Genomic DNA, 19273 nt, shown 5'->3' on the forward strand with positions numbered 1-19273 from the left:
CCTGTGGCTCGGAGTCCTGTTCTTGCTTTACGTAACAGTTCTGAGCAGGTAGATAATCAGAAGCTTCAACTGCCGGAATCAGGCCCCACTGTAGATCCGTTAAAAAAACTTAGGAGTCATTGGAACCAGGAATCATATCTGATATTCAACAAGGAGAAGTTTAAAATAGCAAGAATTGTAAACAGAAGCTTGGGATCATAAGGAATATCAATATAAAAACAGCTCAGACTTAGTGGCCAACAGAATGAATTACCACCTGTGGCTATAGAGTGCGCTGTTGTTCAGCAAAAGTTGCACATGTTGCTTTTGCTGAACATCAGCATCCTCTTTGTTAGTACATTGCTTAAATCCTCTGGACTTGGGCTTCACTACTCGGCCATTGGGTTTGCCTTATTTATTTTTGTCTTGCATATTTTTCTCCACACTATTTGAATATGTGTCTTGTCGGAACTTCCAAATGGTAAATACTGTTCATGTCACCAATGTCATGATTAAACCATGGGAAACAATATATTCACGGGGAAATACAGAGTTTGTCGGTATATGTAATAAAGCCTAGATCTATAAACAGGTCGTAAACATGGCAATCTTTATCCGTCTCTAGCACTCATCGAATATGACATGATTGAGTCAAGATATTTTATTCTTATTTTATTCTTCCTCAACCGTTAGTCCTGATCAAAAACCTGTGATGAGAGAATCAAACCCTGACTCAAACCCTTAACAGAAAATGAAAGTATGTGGTTGAGGCGAGCCGAAGTTAAAGGCTCATTCCATTGCAGAAAGTCCCCCATGGGTGTCAAACACATGGCTTTAATCCATAACCTGTGATGTCATTCCTCCAACCCTATTAATAATTCAACCTACACATAAGTTAAATATACATTGGATTCAAATGGGTGCCATATCAACTGAATACAAACAGGGAATCCAAATTGTGAATCCACTACATTAGTATTTTGTATAATGATATTTAAGTTATTTATGGAAAGACAACTGTATGAGTAACACTCACCTTTCGCTGACAGATACTTGAAGGACAGATTTTTTATGTTATTCTGTATAAGTTTGTAGGTTATATAACAATACTGTATCTTACACGTTAGAGAGATTGTAATATGAAAATGAAGATTTGAATAAACTTTAAAGCTAAAGCAGCTTTAGATACAGTGGCTTCAGAAACTATCCACACCCCTTCACGTTTTGTAAAGTTATGACGTTGTTTTATTTGCCCATCATCAGTACTTGATTATCATAATGACAACCTAAAAATGTGTTGTCCGAAAGTTTTGTCAAATGTAATTAATAGTATGCAGACCCTTAATTCATTACTAGCAGCAGCTATAGCTTTGAGCAAACGGTGATGATGTGTGCCGCAGGATGATGTGCGCCGCAAGATGATGTGGGGTGATGATGATATGCACCGCAGGATGATGTGCGGTGATGATGTGCGCCGCAATATGTGCGCCGCAGGACTATGTACGCCGCAGGACAAAGTGTGCGGCAGGATGATGTGCGCCGTGTGGCAAGATGATGTGCGCAGCAAGATGATGTGCGCTGCACGAATATGTGCAGTGATGATGATATGCGCAGCAGGATGATGTGCACCACAGGATGAAGTGCCCACAGGATGATGTGCGCTGCACGCTGATGTGGACGGCAGGATGATGGGCGCCACGATGATGTGCGCAGCAGGATGATGTGCAGTGATGATGATATGCACAGCAGGATGATGTGCGCCGCACAATGATGTGCGGTGATGATGTGCCCTGCAGGATGATGTGCGCAGCAGGATGAAGTGTGGCACAGGATGATGTGAGCAGCACCCTGATGTGCGCCACATCATGATGAGCGGTGATGATGTGCACCCCAGGATGATGTGCGCCAGGATGAAGTGCGCCACAGGACGATATGCGCTGCAGGATGATGTGCCACACGATGATGTGCGATGATGATGTGCGCGTGATGAAGTGCACCACAGGATGATGCTGCAGGATGATGTGCTCCGATGTGCGCTGCAGGATGATGTGCACCACAGGATGAACTGCGCCACAGGATGATATGCCCTAAGCGCCCGCAGGATGATGTGCAGGGTGCACTGCAGGATGATGTGAGCCGCTGCACGATGTGCGGGGAATCCCCGCACATCGTGCTGTACCAACCTCGTTTGAGGCTCTGCACATATCCACAGACTGAGACTGTAGTATGGCATTTGCTGGTTTCAGTAGACCAAGCACTTGCACCAGAAACTTGCCAATTTTAAAGAAGTGCTGCCTCTTAATCTGGCAGAGCAGGCCTGATGCTTCAGTGCACAGATCCACTGCAGCATCATCATCCGTTGCCACCTCAGACAGAACAGTGATTATTTGATCTTCATTCTCAGTAATGCAACGTGTCACCTCATAGTGGCTAGTCCATCGGATTTGAATTAGCCTCTCAGATTAGGAGCATCATATTTTCTAGTGATGTAGTGGTGCTGAAAAAAGTTGTACAAGGAAGAAGACAGATCAAAAAATCTTTTAGTACATTGTTCGCTCTGCATGGCATGCACAACTACCAGGTGCAGTTGGTGGTTGTAGCAGTGAATGTAGGGTATATACTTTCCCAGCTTCTGTTGGAGCAGAGCTTGAACACCTCCTCTCACCCCACTCATCACTGAAGCTCCATCATAACACTGGCTCAGAATGTTGTCAGCACTGTAACCAGCATCAGAGAGGTACTTCAGGATCTCAGAGGTTATGTACTGTGCATCTAGTTGGTCGAGGTCAAGCAACCCAATGAGATGCTCCTCGGGTAGGGAAGCACTGACAAACCTAATCATAACTGACAGGTTTTCGACATTACACCTGTCCCTGCTCCCATCACTCTTGAGGCAAAAACCCACAGCATCAGCATTTTCATATTTTTTTTTTTATCTCTCCGCGCACCATGTTTGCCAGTGTGTCAATAATTTCATTTTGTATGTGATTTGATGTATATGATGCATTCCTTGGGATACCCTTGGCGATGCTGGCTAGTTTTTCATCTTTCTCAAGGGTATATTCCATTAACTTAAGAAAAAGCCCAGAAGCAATATCATCATCATCATGACCAGCAGCATCACGCCTGTGTTTCCGTTGTTCCACGTAGACTCAACTCATTGACACAGAGGAACTTCACAGCATTGCCCACACTCTTAACATAGTACCGGTTTTTCTCTACCTGTGTCTTGCCAACCAATAATGTGTCAACATTTCCCCCAGTAGCCTCTCTCTTCTGGTGCTCAGCCCAGAGAGTAGAAGCATGCACATGGTTGTGGGAGGACACATGCCTCTGCAGCCCTTTGTCACTTTCCAGTGCAACTTTCCAGTTGTTGAAACCAGTCAGAGTGAACACAACATCCCTCTCATTCACAGTACTGTATTTGCGACAGGGAAAGCAGAAACATGCATCCCGTTCAGAAGAGTATTCAATCCATGGTCGTGTGCGGTACCAGGCAGGATTGAACGACCTCAGTTTTTTGCTAAATGCACGTTTTGGGTAGCTACTTAATAATAGCTGAGATGGTGCAATGGTGGTTAAGTCACTGGGTAAAATGGGAAGTTTGGGGTTAACTGTAAGAACAGCTGGGAAAGGAGGAGGTAGAGTAGAAGTAGTGCTTGCTGGTGTTATGCTAGCTACTGCTGGAGTGATGCAGGCAGCAGAACCACTACTAACGTTAGCTGATGCGCTGCTAGCTACAACACTGGTAGGGGTAGGTGCAGCGCTAGCTGCTGAGGTGCTAGCTAGAGCATTGCCACCATGATCTCCATTGGTAGGGGCAGGAGGAGTATGTTTTTTAAAAGCTCTGAAAAACTGATGCATTGTATATGTAACCTCAGAATGATCAGCAGAATGGAATGCAAGCAATCTCTACACTAGTGTTGTATGTCACTTGTTTACAAGGCTGAGTCCCTGAGGAGTATGAGATACACAAGGTTGGGACAAGTCTGCTGAAAGTTTTACAGGAGTGGAAAAGTGAAGATGGGATTTTAAAATAGCAGCCAGATTGCAGAAGTTGGGTGGGGGCGGGGCTTTCTTTAGGGGTCTGCACGCACAGATCATTTGTGCTCAGTCTGTGGCAGGGAGCGGACAGTGCTCTCTCCCCGTGCTGTGACACATGACAGAGACTGTGGGCCCACACACCCTGATCTAGGAGAATAGGCTACAGCTTAGCTACTACAAGAATTTGGTTATGTGGTTTTGGTTGTTGTTGTTGACTGAGCAAATAAAGATTTTCAAGAAAAATATTAACTCTTGTTTTTATTATGTTATTAGCAATTAAGTATGTCACTACACAAAACACTATGACCGAATTTAACAGAGCTCCTTTGCTTCGCAGTTTACTGCTGCAAGCTGCTATTAGAAACCTGACACTAGCTCATTTGCATACTAAAGGGTGATTGGAAGTTGGGCAGACAGCTATCCCTCACAGTGAACTGGCAGCAGGCCGATACACTGAGCAGAGCGAAAAGGGGAGATGGAGCGGAGGTAAGAAACATGACATGAGAAACAACTAGATATATTTTATAATTGAGGGGGCAAGCAAGACATTAAGACATTAATAAGTGTAGCGGAGGAGAGAAGAATGAGATAATAAAAAATATATGAAATTTAATATATTTTTGGGGATTTAGTTTGAAGGGGCACAACATTTATTTGAGGGGGCCAGGCCCCCTCTTGCCCCTACCTAGACCCGGCCCCGGGGATGATGATATGCTCAGCAGGATGATGTGCCCCGCACGATGTGTGGCAAGATGATGTGTGCAGCAGGATGATGTGCGCTGCACCATGATGTGCGCCACAGGATGAAGTGCGCCACAGGATGATGTGCACCGCATGATCATGTGCGCCTTACTGTTAAGTGGGGCGGCATTGCTAGCTCTACGTCCAACCCTTCTCCTTTATCCGGGCTTGGGACCAGCAAAATGAGCCAAAAGAGACACTCTGGCAGAGCAAGTTTTGTATTTCACACGTTTTTCTTTTTTTTTCAGGGTCCTGAAAGGGTTCAGTTTCACCACGTTCCACACTTGAGGTCTGGAAATGTCTCGATTCTTAGATGCATCACGATGTGGACTCTGCATCGATGAAGAGACTGAACTCAATGACTCGTGAGGTGCTTTCATTTGCCAGCACCTCGGCACACAAAACACACTGAGGACGTTGCTCAGTCGTGCCAGTGGCGGTGAAACCGAACTCCAAATAGCTCTCGTCATATTTGCAAAGCTTTGTCTTCTTCGCAACTGGCGCATGGGATTGTGTTTGTATGTGTGGCTGGGAGCGACTTACACACGAATAATGAGTAAGGCAGCGTGTGCCTCTGGGAGACTGAGCGGAGCTCGGGGCGGAGCCCCGGCGCCTGTGTGTGTGGGTGCTGTCAGCGACACAGACAACACTGTTCAGGAAGCCACTGCAGAGCCGCCATCGCAGACCCCTGTCTACGCCGAAAGAGCGATTTGTTTACTGCTCCGCCGTTAAAGAGATGTGGAAGTTAAAACATTGGGCGCGCCACACAGTTTGATAATCACTGCTCTACACAGTGGATCCCCCCTTGTCCGTTCCATTTGGGAGACCCAGAGGTGAACTGTCCCCCACACCCCCTTCCCCTTTCTCACGCAGCATCAAGCAGGGGCTGTGCAGTTGCAGGTGGTATTTTTTTGCTCGTGCCGCCTCCCACGTGACATGAGAAAGTGCCGCCCCAGGCGTCTGCCCAGTTCGCCCGTGCCCAAAACCGCCACTGCCTGGGAAATTAGAACAATATTTTAGTTTTACTTCACTAGGCCCGCAGGCCGAATCCGGCCCCCAAACTGCTTTGGACTGGCCCCCGGAGTGTGCTCGAAAAGTGCTTGAATAAAAACAAAATTATTATTTTTTTTTTTAAATACATTTTTATTTTTTTAAACTAACAATTTAGTAGCACTTAATTGCATTTACTCAGAGGACTTTGTAGTTTTGCTTTATTTTGAACCGGGCCGTGGGTCATTTGGTACCAGGCTGCCCAGAGAGAATAAAATACTTCCATTATTTTCGTTTTGTTTATAATCTGATTCTGAACGGTGTTTTATTTTGAAAACTTACCGGATCCTCTCCGTTATGACTCATGCTTTACGCATGTCAAGACGCTTGTCTCGGTCACGTTTTCGCTGAACACAAACTCAGACGGTATTTGTCGGAACCAACAAACTAGGTGAATCCAGCATGTCTGTGCAAGGAGAAGATCAGCTGCTGGAGATCGCAAATGATGGCAGCCTTAAAAGTATGTTCGAGAAAACAACTCCGCCGGTGTTCTGGATTAAAGTCAAGGCAGAATACCCTGAGATAGCCACAAGAGCACTAAAAACTTTGCGGCCATTTCCGACATCATATCTGTGTGAAGCGGAGTTTTCTGCTGTGACGGCAACCAAAACTTTTAAATTAAGGAGTAGACTGGCAGTGGCGATTCTACATGGATTTGTGCCCCAGGCCATGGTTTTTAATTTGAAGTTCTTAATTATTATTTTTTGTTTCTAAGAGTCTTCTTAATTTGTTGGGTCTCATAGAGTTGTCAGACATAGATAAAACACTGGTCTCTCCTCATGTCCTACCACATTGACTGTGAACCAGGCGTCATCGTACTTTCTTTTCAACTTGGTTTTGAACACCGTCTCTTGTTTGTCCCTGACTGTCACTGGCTGCTTGACGTGAACAAGCTCTGATCTCACTGTGTGTGTCTCTGAGAGAGTGAGCGGGGCGGGGGCGGGGGCGAAGCCCTGGGGCCTGTGTGTGTGCTGTCCGTCCGCGAAAAATATGCGCGACATGCACAACACTGTTCAGGAATCCGCTGCAGTGGAGCTGAAGAGCCGTCCGCGGCTTCAGATCCTCGGGTTGCCGGCTACGGCGAAAGAGCGATTTGTTTACTGCTCTGCCGTTAAAGAGATGCGGAAGTTAAAACATTGGTTCGGCTATAATATTAGTTTATGCCGCGTGGGGCGCGCCACACAGTTTGAGAACCACTGCTTTATACAGTGGATCCCCCGTCACCCCCTTGTCCGTTCCATTTGGGAGACCCCCTTCTCACGCAGCATCAAGCAGGGCGCCTGCAGTTGCAGGGGGCGCCAATTTGCCAATTCCCCACACGGTGATAGATAATAGAAAAATGCTTCGCGGGCCAGATGATTGTTTTTTTTAAGTGCTCGTGCCGCCCCCCACGTGTCATGAAAAAGTGCCGCCCCGGGCGGCTGCCCGGTTCGCCCGTGCCCAAAACCGCCACTGTAGACTGGACATCAGCAACACACTTTGGGTGTTATTGTCACTATTAGCCCTAGATGGGACCGCCTTGTTGCAGAGAAACAGGCTCAGGGCTTCCACTGATTCAGCGTTGTGGTTAGTTATATTTTTCATGCACTTATTGTTGTTTTTTATTTGTGATTAAATCATTGTTACTCACTGTTGTGTTGTTGGTGCAATGTTACGAGTACGCTGCTAATAAAGTTGCATAAGAATACACCTCAGTTTCACATTTATTATTATTATATTTAGAAAATACCCCAGTTTTTATGCTAGTCGTATATCATTATATCTTGTCGTATTTATCTGCCACATACGGAGCCCTTCTAGTGACATAGGTTGAATTTTCTTTATGGCAGATATGGGCAAATAACATGCAATTTAATAGGCATGTTAGTCAAGCAAGCAATTAAGGTTCATTTTTGTAACAGTATGATTTAATTATGATGTTATTCACCTCATTAATTGTCATGCATTGTCATGTGGTAATTCGATTCAGAGGCCTACTATGCAGTTTTATTTTGTATTTGTTGGTGCACTTGGAAGTTGTTCTAAGTAAATTCTAAACAACTGATACAGTTCACCTGATCTGAGTGATTCATTTTGAAACACATTTCCTTGATAGACTACCATGCACTTTTAAGTTGTTGCAATTCTATTCAGTTCCATGCAGTGCACGTTGTTGGTGGAGATACATTTGATTCTGCCTGTCACTCAATCAGTTTAATCTTAAGTATTGAGGATAATGACCAGTAAAATTTTGCTGGTACAGCTATGTACAATGAAGTTCATGTTTTTGTTAGTAAATTGCATTTCTCCAATTGTCTGTTAATATGGCTTGGTTATTGCTCACCTGGTTAGATTTTTGAATCCTTGGGCATATGTTGTAAAGCTTTTACAAAATAAAATAGATTGACTCCTTCAGTATGTTGTTGTAATTTCTTGTTACCGTGATCACTCATATCCTCCGGCCCCTGACTTTGCCTCAGTTTCAAGAACCGGCCCAGCTCCAAACTAATTGAAGAGGCCTGGTGTAGGGGCTGAATGACTCCAACACACTAGGTGGCGGTAGAGGCCCAATGACGCTGGTAGCCTACAGCATAAATCTAGAAAAAAGGGAAGAATAACCGTCTGCAACAACGCCATTTCACTTTCATTCATTTGTGTCGAGGCCTACGTCGGTTTACTGGTGAGATAGAGATTTATGCTTATTAAAAACAGTTAGATATACTCGAGGAAGTTGATATATGTGTCGTTCACTGTGACGTTGTTATAAATCTTAAACATACGGGCTGAGCTGGAGGGCGGATGTTTGCCCGTAACTTGTTAGCAAGCCAGCTAACGTAGTAGCTTCCTGAATACATGCATCTCTATCAGAGCGCCATTACACTGACATACTGACGCAGTGCGAAGTGAGCATTGTTTGCTTAATTTAACGCACAGTGAGATCAGATGAGTTTATTTTTCTAAGAAATGTCAAACACAACGAAAACTCTTAACAGCCTACAATATGGCTAAGCTAGCTGGTACAAGTCGCTAGCTTAGCCATGTTTACGCTACGCTTGCTAACGTCAGAGAGATAATGACGTACTTGGCCAATGTAAAAATACATGGTATGAAGTTGCATACGAATGGACACTTAGCTTATCTCAGTAACAAGCAAAAAATATTAAATCTAAGGAAACAGCCTTCTAACCAATTCTGCCTCTTATCTGAGTTATAATGTTATGGTCGAAAAAGTGCATTATAGTATATTGCAATCCAGTTTTCTCTATTAAGGAAGGTGTAATAACAGCAACTATATATTTTGCTCTCCCAGTCACCAGCCCCATAAAGTACACAATCCAAAATGAACATGAAACTGTGCAATGTACCCACTTATTATTGGTTGTGGTTATTCCCTTGTGACTGACATATCATTTTGAATCCACCAGGACACACCGAACTTCATCATGGTGAAGATTTTTATCGGCAATCTGGCCTGCAACACCACACCCGAGGAGCTGCGCGAACTTTTCGAGAAGTACGGCAAAGTTGCGGAATGTGACATCGTCAAAAATTACGGGTTTGTTCATATGAACAACATCTCGGAAGCAGAGGTGGCCATTCAGAACCTCCACCAACACCAGTTGCATGGCTGGCGTATGAACGTGGAGATGAGCAAAGGGAGGCCCAAGTCCACCACCAAGCTGCACGTCAGTAACCTTGGCGAAGGAATCACTTGTGATGTTCTGCGGGCAAAGTTTGAAGATTTTGGCTCAGTGGTGGAATGTGACATAGTGAAGGACTATGCATTTATTCACATGGAGCGAGTGGAGGATGCCATGGATGCCATCAGTAAGATGGACAACACAGCCTTTAAAGGTGAACTCTCGGGCAGCAGAACATTTGTTGTCTTTACTGTCTGTAGATTCAAATTTGGATGCTGTTCTGTCGCTGTAGAGCTCTCAGGCCTAGTAAAATCCTCTAGCTCATTTTACACAGAGAGAGAAAGTTTGGATAAACTTTGCCTTCATTGCAGGTGGACTGAAAGTAATCTCTTGTAACTTTGGCACCAGTGACTGGTGAATATAATCCTCTGCACATGGCCCTGAAGGTTATTTCGCTTCGCCCAGGGATTGCCGTTAAACGTTAAATTAATTTAACGTGTTTTATAGACGGTAAGAGCCTTTTCGTATCAGAATCCTACGGTCTCATGCGTTTCTTCTCTCTCCCTACAAGGCAAGCTGATGAGCGTACAGCTGTCCACCAGTCGGCTTCGCACTGCCCCGGGAATGGGAGAACATACCGGCTGCTATGTCTGCGGGAAACATGGTCACTGGTCGAAAGACTGTCCAAACGGTCGGAGCGATAGCCACGGTGATGACGAGAGAGGTCACAGCGGCCGGGTCCCCCCACGCGGTCCCCCAGGTTATGGCAGGGGCAGCTACGGAATGGCCCCACCTCCAGGAGCTGATTACATGGGTGGCTCTGCGTATAGTCTGGGTAGTTATGCGGGTGGTATCCCTCCACCCCCTCGCAGGCTCAGTGGCTACGGCTCTGAGCTGGGGGATAGATATGGAGGCAGACCAGCAGGCTCCTATGCTGACAGGCCATCACCTTATGATCGTGACCGCCTTTATAGCAGTGTTGACTATTATGAGAAGTACAGAGCTCGGCCTTATGGCTCAAGCTATTTCGAGGATCGTCGCATGTCTTATCTCCCCCCTCCCCCACCCCCCCCTTCCTCCCTTTCAAAGCTCTCCTCCGGTGTCGATCCGTACGACCGTCGGCCACCGCCTCCACCTGTAGCGGCCGCTTCAGCTGCCGCTTACTATGCACAAGACCGCAACCCGATCGGACGAGTACCCGTCTCTGCGGCCGGCTACACCTATGAGCGCACACGGCTGTCACCGGTGTCCTCCAGGAGCACCTACGCTACTCCGCGACCCAAGGATCATTATGCGCCACGTTACGCGCCTTACTAAAACCACGGGGCCAAGGTGAGCAGCATAGTAAACATCCATGACAGAATATTTGATTTAATGATAAGGGGACATTTTTATGTAAAAACACTTCTGCTCTGTGTGCACTGGGATCTGGCTAATTTGTTAGAGGCTGTGCTGCAAATATTTAGGGATTAAACCCCCTTTCTGAAAGGGTATTGCTTTGCTCTCTTTGTAGGTCTATTTGTGAACTGCGGGACTTTTCTTTTGCCGTCATATCTTCGATCTACATGATTCCATCTATCCGCGCAATGTGCGGCTAAGCATATGAGATGCGGAAAGTTTGGAAATTGTGTTGGCATCTTCAGGGCACCTGAGAGGCCAGTTGCCTGCAGATGAATTGTCCTTCCAGTCACATTCACATATTCTGTTTTCAATAAGGATGATGGTGATTAGAAAACTGCACTGTTAAACATTTATGTTGTATAAAACAATAATTTTTTCACTTGTTCTGCAGTTTTTCAGCTCAGTTTTTAGCCATGTCTTTTTTTTCTTAACCGTGTTTGTTCCTCACGATTTGCAAATTGTTTAATTGAGCAAATGTGAATTGCTTGGATTTTGTTTTTCACTTAAAGAAAGCTGGATTTATACCTCTATGTAAAGAAGCTGTGCCATACACATAGTCTATAAGATTACACAATTGGCTACACTACAGTTGGTGTGAATCTTCTGAAAAATGAAAATAGTGCAGGGTTGAAGAAACCATGTGGGAACAGCAAGAATTGCGATTGGCTGTGGGATTGAGTTTTTTCCCCCACATCTTGCTGATTCTGATGTAGATGGGGAAGACAACAATATGGAAGTTAAAGATGGACCCTCTGTAAAGATTAATGAACATAAACACAGCAATCCCATGGAAGAAGTCTCTTTATTCAGTAAGTCGACACATTGAACTCCTTTTAACTATTTGAATTGACTATAAATCCAGCTGAAGTGCTTTTGTTCCTTTTTTAATATGTAAACATTTGACTTTATTTTCCAATTGGGAATCAGGTTAACCCATGTAGTATTATGAATCATTTGCTTGTGGTGCAGTATAGCCTCATCTTACCCCTCAGCACACGTCTCATTTGATCCAAGTCCATTATATGGATGTGGATAAAGAGGAAAATTTGTATTGAATAATCTTAATCTGGTTCGTACTCTTTGACAGCTAAAACCAGTAGTTTTCCCCTGAGAGGGTGAAAACACCGAAATCTCCCTGGTTTGGGGTGTACAACAAAACTCTGTAGAAAATGAATGGACAGTGATTCACACTGAAGAAGACAACCGATTATTGAATCCATATCCATGTAACTGACTTGGCCTTGTGTTCATTTAGGAAACATAATAGAACTGTGATTATTTGGGAAAGGTGCTGAGTGAACAAATTGAAGGTAAGAAAAAATAATCTCAAACATTCCAGCCTCTCATTTTTTCAGAGTTGCAATGTGTTCATAAAATATATATATATAAAAGAACTAAAAATGGTAAAACCAAACCAGAATATTGGCTGTTAGGCATTGTGCATCAAAATATTAGTTTTCTTCCCACTGAAAATAATACAAACCCCATCAAAGGTAGGGTTTCAGTGTGGGGTGGATGTGTGTTGTATACGTATTAAAGCTAAAGCAGATACAGAAATGTGAGGCAGGGCTGCGGCTGTACAAGTCATGAGGTACTTTCTTTGTTAAGGGTGCCTGTGTAAGTTTTGAATATAGATGGCTTTGGAGTTTATATTTTTCTTACTAGCTGTGGAAGTACCAGCATACACAAAAAAAACTAAACTGAGTATGATTTTTAATAAAGCCAAAATAATTTTGGTCTTGACATTTTTGTTTTTGTGTTTTTGAAACCCTGTTTAGTTTTGTCTAACTTTGGTTGTAGGTGAAGCGGGACTGCTCTTCCAACTTCTCTCATTTGGAGTTTTTCGTCATGAAGATCATAGTTTTATAACTTAATTTTCTCCGTGTTAAATTCAGCTCCATGGGAAATTTGGATGTGTTTTCGATATCATAATTTACACAAGTTGAAACCCATGTTTGCTGACATTAATGTAAGTCATTAAAAATTATGCCACAAGCAGTAGTGCTCTGATGTGGGTTTTCAGTGTTAACCAGATGGAATATTGCTTCAAACCAGACAGAATTAATACCCATCGCAGAACATGTACTGTAATAAGTATTATGCTTGATACGCTCCCATCTAGGGTAGGAGCGCAGCATCAAAGTATTTTTACCCAGGGGGAGCCCAGACCAAAACAACAAACACAAGAAACCTAACTCCACAAAGTACAATCTAATCAGCCGCAAGCCACTGGTCACAATTGTCTGCGAAAGGAAGAAAACCTCGTAAAACATACATATTTTCCGACTTTCTTGTATTATCCTGTAAATAAATCTAAGGTTATAACTACTCAATAGACATAATGGAAAGAATTTAAACTTAAATTCAAGCAATCACAGGTTTTACTGGCACATTCCCTGAATAATTGCAGATGTGACAGTGATAATCTGCTAAAAATAACAGTCACACTCACTCCAGCTAGAAACAAGAATGGGGATTTGATGACATGTGGAATATAAATCTGCCCTCTATAGAAAGAACTGGTTCTTCAAAGGCGTTTTATTTCTTAAAAGCAATTATTACAGAGTAGTAACACTGAAGGTACGTGCCCATAACCATGGTTTTGCGGGCACCAGGGTGTGCTTCTTCCGCAGCGGAGCTAACAGTTAGCCGCAGCTCCGTGTGTAGCACTGTGTGTGCCTGGTCACGAGCCGCTAATGTAGCGTAGCGTTCGTCACTGGGTGAAAAAGCAGCCGCCATTTCATCCTGCGAGGTTCCCAACACACAGTGCAGCTGCTGAAGGTAGGACATATGGCACCGCGAAATGAATGCAACACAAAACGCTAGCTTTGCTACGAGAGTTAGCCAGAGCGTTTTAGTTTGGAAGGGGATATAGAATGAACTTAGCCTCTTTCATTCATACGTGCTAAGATAACGCAGAGATGTACAATGGGCGTCCAGCACATTAAACGTGGGGGAGCGTGTTACGGAACTGGATCGAGTGAAGCAGGGATGTAGACTTCTGCGCCAAACGTGCTAAGTGAACCGACCTGGTTAGCTCGCTGCGGCTAATAGAAGCGAGCTGCTCTTCCTGTCAATGGACAACGTGCGGGCGATGGGTGCCACTAGGGACATGTGCACAATTCAACAAAGCAGCACACGTCTGCAGATTGTTCCGGTTGAGGCCAAAGACAAGTGAGGAGTTGTTGTTAAAAAGTTGTTGCCTTTGCATTTAAGGTACTCGGTACAGGGCTCAATAAATCAGTGGTCTCCATCCATGCTAACCAGTGTCAGTCAGATCCAAATCAACTACACATTTAATAATATTCACCGTTGGCTCATTTGCCCCAGTTATTTGGAGCTGCTAGATGTGTGTACAGGTAAACCCAGTTTAGCAGGGGGAGAAATGCAGGTACCTGCAGCTTAAATACAGCTATATCCAAATATATTTGTTTATATACATTCTCCATACCTGGTTTATAACCAATTGTAAACAAGGTATGTACTAAGTGGGGCATGGAATATTGGTATTTACACTTGTCAACCATATGTATGTGTAGATAACTCTGGCTTCAAACACAGTAAATGTTCAACTTTGTGCATTTGTTTAAGCATGCATCACTTTTTTAATTGTTCTCTCAATGCATGTGCACACCTCTCCAAATTCAATTTATTTCTATTGACTTAACATACACATATGGCATGCGGTTGTATTATTGTAAGACAGAGCTTGTCACATAGATATTAAACCCTAAGTCAAATTATCTTTGATTCAGTGGGTTTTTTTTCTCCCACAAAATATAAATGAGTGTGGATATTGTCACTGTTTAGTGGATATCCATTGTTAGTAGGTTTTAATTACATCACTTAACATATTATGGTGGTGATTGTCTCAATACAATTTGCCGAATCGTTCATGAATAAATGTTAATCAAGGTAAAAACATTAATACATCAATAATATTTTAGCCATAAATTAACTGATATATCTCTTGATTGCGTCAGCAGACTTGTCGTACCAATAATCTTGATTTCCTCTCCTTCCTTAGTGACCTGGCATCTCCAAAATGGTAAAACTATTCATTGGGAACTTGTCCGCTGACACCACATCAGATGAGCTACGTTCTCTGTTCTCCCAGTACGGCAAGATTTCGGAATGTACCATCGTCAAGAACTTTGGCTTCGTGCACATGGATAACAAATCGGAGGCAGAAGAGGCCATCCGCAACCTCCACCATTATGAGCTAAATGGCCAGCCCATGAATGTAGAGTTGAGCCGTGGCAATATAAAAGGATCCACCAAACTACACGTTGGCAACATCGCTTGTACCAACCAGGAGCTGAGGGCTAAGTTTGAAGAGTTTGGTTCCGTGGTGGAGTGTGACATAGTAAAAAACTATGCATTTGTTCACATGGAGCAAATGGAGGATGCCATGGAGGCCATTAATCATTTAGACAACACAGCTTTTAAAGGTGAACTCTTGGGCCGGGCTTAATGGGGACCTTTCCCTTTATTACATATATATTGTATGTAGATTATTTAATCATGTTCTTATGAATTGACAGGTAAGTTGTGGATGTGTTTCAGGTGAGTACAAAGAGAAAGATGAAGGGATATTGCTAAGCTGAAGAAAGTAATGCTGACCCAAATACTAATTTTAAAGCTGGTATCCGTAATGTCGTTGGTAATATCCGTCTGTTTAGTACATTGTAGAAAAACACAACTAGACACTTACTGTAATTTATGATTTCCACCGCCGGTCAGTTTTATACTAGAAGGAACAAACCATCTGTGTATTTTAACCAATCAAAACTCAGCTGCATCCAGTAAGGACAGGATGTACACCAAAACTGTTTATATTTCATATGGTCAGCATGCACGTGTTTCTCTGTGCGGTCATTTTTTCGGTGCTCTCTGAAACGTGGACAGATTATGGCTCAAATGATAATTTCTGCGTCACGCAGATGCAGAAATGATAATTTGAGCTGACAAACTGATGAGGAAGTTCGGATTTCAAGCTTCCTGGCACTCTTCTGTGATAATTCAGCGGTTTTGGTGTACTGTTGTACGAAAGATTTTCTGCATTAAATATTCATAAAATCGTATATCATCTGAGTTACTGAGTACAGACAAACACAAACTGCTAAAGCTTATAACAAGAATTCAACACATCCATTAAACATTCCCAGTGCTGGTGAAAAGGGGAGTGAAGTTTTGAATTTAATAACTGGTTGATCGTCCTTTGGCAGCAACCAGCTTAGATCATTTTTATTTCAAATAGATTGTGTTGGTTCATTGTAAATGAGTTCACAATGCAGATCATTTCAAAGGGTTTGGTCAGTACTTGTTAATGAATGAACATCCATGAAGATACAGTTTTTTACTGCGGGATGCAAAAAAGAATTGAAATGTTACGGATTTCAGCTTTAATAACTGGACTGTCTAATTCACCAATCATAGGCCATGTTTTATTGTGACATTGGCGTAGAGTGACGATTTTTTTCCTTGACTGACGGATTATGGGACCTTTGTATACCAGACAAGAAATGTCAAATATATTATTTGGAATAAATGCAGGCATAAGTCCTTATTGAGTCTTTTCTTTTTAAGGCAAACTGATGAGCGTGAAGCTTTCGACTAGCCGCCTGCGTACTGCGCCGGGAATGGGAGAAAGATCGGGTTGTTATCGTTGCGGGCAGGAAGGCCACTGGTCCAAAGAGTGCCCTCTAGACCAAAATGGCCTCCTCAAAAACGGTTCAGAGCCAGAGTCTGATGGATACGATGCCTCGAGATTTGGCGGGCGTGGTCACGACAGTGGTTTTCATCCAGACTTCACTGGTGAACCCGATTATGGTGGCGGCTATGCTCCTGTACATGTTTTTTCCCGTGGTTCTGGTCACAGCACGATGGCGGGGTACAGAAGGGGTGCGGGCTATGAGAGTGCAATGAGATACGGGCCGCACCCAGGTTATGGCATAAGCTCTGTTGCTGATCAGAGCATGGCTCAGATGTATGGGAGCGAGGTGGCATACCGGGGCAATGGCTCACTCTATGGCGCGGTACCAGCCTACCCGATGCGACGGTCACCTTACGAGGAAAGGGATCCGTACAGTGTTGGAGACTACTATGAAAAGTACAGGGCCAATTCTTACGGAGGCAGTTATTTCGAGGAACGCGGCGCCGTCCCCTTACCTGCTCCATCAACCGCCTCCATAGCTATTATTCGGGACCGTCTGCCCCCCTCTAGCCTTGACCCATACAAGTGCCCTCCCCTCCCTCCTCCACCAGCCCCAGTCTCCTCATACTATGCACGTGACCGGAGTCCGATACGGAGAGTCCCTGCTGAGGCAGATGGATACGCATTTGATCGTTCGCGCCTTTCCCCGGGGCTGACCCTCCCAAGAAGCACTGCCTATGAACATCCTCGGGATCCCGGTGCTGAGCGGACAAGATATGCATACTAATCGGTGTCCCATACAGCAAGATAGGATAGCCCATGTTCAATTGGAATTACTAAAAATGAAATGTTACACTGTGTCTCATTGGTAATATTAGGGGGAATGTCAGCCCTGTATATTTGACACGTGTTGGTAGTGTGGACAAGGTGACAATAAAGCTTTCCAATATTCCAAAAGCTAGAATTCAGTGGAAATGGTTGAATGCACTCACATTACGCTGTGATCTCATTCCAGCTTATACTACAAAATGCTGAGCAACTAATGCTCAGTTGACGTCCGTTCATCTTCCTATTTACATGTTGTGATATTGGTGCAGTTCTGAAATGGCGTAGTTTAATGTGAAAGTGCAGAGACTGATGAACAAGCCCCCCCCCCCCCCCCCCCAGATAATAGTTGTATGTTCATACAATATTTATGATTCATTCATTTAATAAAAACACATCAAATTAATGCATGGTGCATGTTTTAGAGGTGAGTCTTAGGGTTATGTTTATAACATTTTATGAATTATTTCCAGGTTTTTTTTTTTGTATTTCTGTCTACTTATTTGTATTGATGTATGTTTACCTTGTTACTGCATATATAAAGCAATGGCTAAATAAATCTCAATACCTTATGCCTCATCACCTACATTGTTCAATGGGAGGGATGGGGGTCAAATGTCAAACCTGTACAAATATAGACCTGCACAAAATGAAAAATTATTATACTTTTATAGTTGGGTAATATGAAACTTATTTGTGAAATTATGTTGAAGAACTTTCCAAGCTGCATTTTGGTCTTGTTTTTTAGTAGTCACATCACTTGTATTCAATTTATTTTCAGTGCTGTGATAAATATGAGGCTTCAAGCTTTAAACATATGTTTTAGTTCAATGAGAAAATGACATCAGTTGCTTGTGCTGTCTGTCTTGATTAAAATCGGTTCATAGACTGTGAGTCGTTTGTGTGTTGTACTGAATAATCCGGTATTATGATCCATGTAATTAATGCTCATCAGTTGGAATTTCAATACAGAAAGTTAAAATTGGAAGATTAGCTCAGTGATCGCAACCACAAGCAAGGGACTTAGTTGGTGTCAGGTTATATGAAGTAAAGTTAAATTGTGAGTAAGAATCATAATAATAATATTGAACACGTAGTTGTGTGTTCTCTTGCAGGGATATTCAATCTCCACATGACACTTTTTGAACTCTAAATGATCTGCTTTCTGCTCTTATAACTTTTACCTACAATATCACAGTTCTGATTCAGCTGATTGAATCAACATCTTCCATCTGCAGACATGCCCACCTTCTGGTGAGGAGACGGACCGCTGCACCCTTTCAGCCACAGCCAGACACTAGGCACTCCTACTGGCAGATATCGTTGTTTGGTTAAATCACATTCTCAAAAATTGTATTATGTATACGCTGTCTGACAATGTACAGAAATGGTTTTCTTTTTAATGTAAAAAGATAATTCTGACCAGATAAGCTGAAATATTAACGTATCCAATGTCAGAGTCAACTTTATGGGCAGTTCTGCTATGTACAGGACATAAGTGGTATAATTCAATTTATCGTAAGTATATAGAACATGTACACAACATATTGAGTAATCAAAACATAGTACAACACAGTATGCTGTTAAAGGGCACACAGTTTATAGGATTAGAGTTGTGCAAATGGGAATAAGGCAAAAATGGATCATTGAAAGAAATGTAATGTACATGCACAAGATATGAAAAAAGTGAAGTGCATGTTCACCATGTGTCCAGCGACTTTGAAAGCCCTATATCAATAAGATGTATTATTATGTTATCATTGAAAAGTATCTCAGTTAGATTCAGTAACAGTTCTTGTTATTAAAACACCGTGTTTTTGTAATTTTATTTAGTGTTCAGTTGATTGAGCAGTAATTATTGACTATACCTTTCCAAATCTTTAAATAAAAAAGATCCAACTCCAAACACTGGTAAAAACAAAACATCTAAAGTCATGTATTCTAAATGAATTTAATT

At 43.0% G+C, this 19273-nt stretch overlaps 3 protein-coding genes across 4 annotated transcripts; all 3 read left to right on the forward strand.

Annotated features, from left to right (window-relative positions):
- The first annotated feature begins 8404 nt into the window (after positions 1 to 8404).
- LOC133949816 (RNA-binding protein 4.1-like) lies at positions 8405 to 12578 on the forward strand. 2 transcript variants are annotated; one of them, XM_062383816.1, is made up of 4 exons: positions 8405 to 8473; positions 9219 to 9648; positions 10006 to 10766; positions 10948 to 12578. In XM_062383816.1, the coding sequence occupies exons 2-3, from the start codon at positions 9237 to 9239 to the stop codon at positions 10749 to 10751; spliced, it is 1158 nt and encodes a 385-aa protein (XP_062239800.1). In that variant the 5' UTR covers positions 8405 to 8473; positions 9219 to 9236; the 3' UTR covers positions 10752 to 10766; positions 10948 to 12578. The 2 variants fall into 2 exon arrangements, with proteins under 2 accessions (XP_062239800.1, XP_062239799.1); XM_062383815.1 differs by having other exon boundaries at positions 10006 to 12578.
- Positions 12579 to 12725: 147 nt separating this feature from the next.
- On the forward strand, positions 12726 to 16400 carry LOC133949818 (RNA-binding protein 4.1-like). The gene is made up of 2 exons (XM_062383819.1): positions 12726 to 13616; positions 14863 to 16400. Exon 2 carries the CDS (start codon positions 14881 to 14883, stop codon positions 15307 to 15309), a length of 429 nt encoding a protein of 142 aa, XP_062239803.1. The 5' UTR covers positions 12726 to 13616; positions 14863 to 14880; the 3' UTR covers positions 15310 to 16400.
- LOC133949817 (RNA-binding protein 4.1-like) lies at positions 15370 to 18210 on the forward strand. Its single transcript, XM_062383818.1, has one exon. It carries the CDS (start codon positions 16433 to 16435, stop codon positions 17276 to 17278), a length of 846 nt encoding a protein of 281 aa, XP_062239802.1. The 5' UTR covers positions 15370 to 16432; the 3' UTR covers positions 17279 to 18210.
- The last annotated feature ends 1063 nt before the right edge of the window (positions 18211 to 19273 follow it).

The sequence above is a fragment of the Platichthys flesus genome, chromosome 24 (genome assembly GCF_949316205.1).
Source record: "Platichthys flesus chromosome 24, fPlaFle2.1, whole genome shotgun sequence".
In the NCBI taxonomy this organism is placed as follows: Eukaryota; Metazoa; Chordata; class Actinopteri; order Pleuronectiformes; family Pleuronectidae; genus Platichthys; species Platichthys flesus.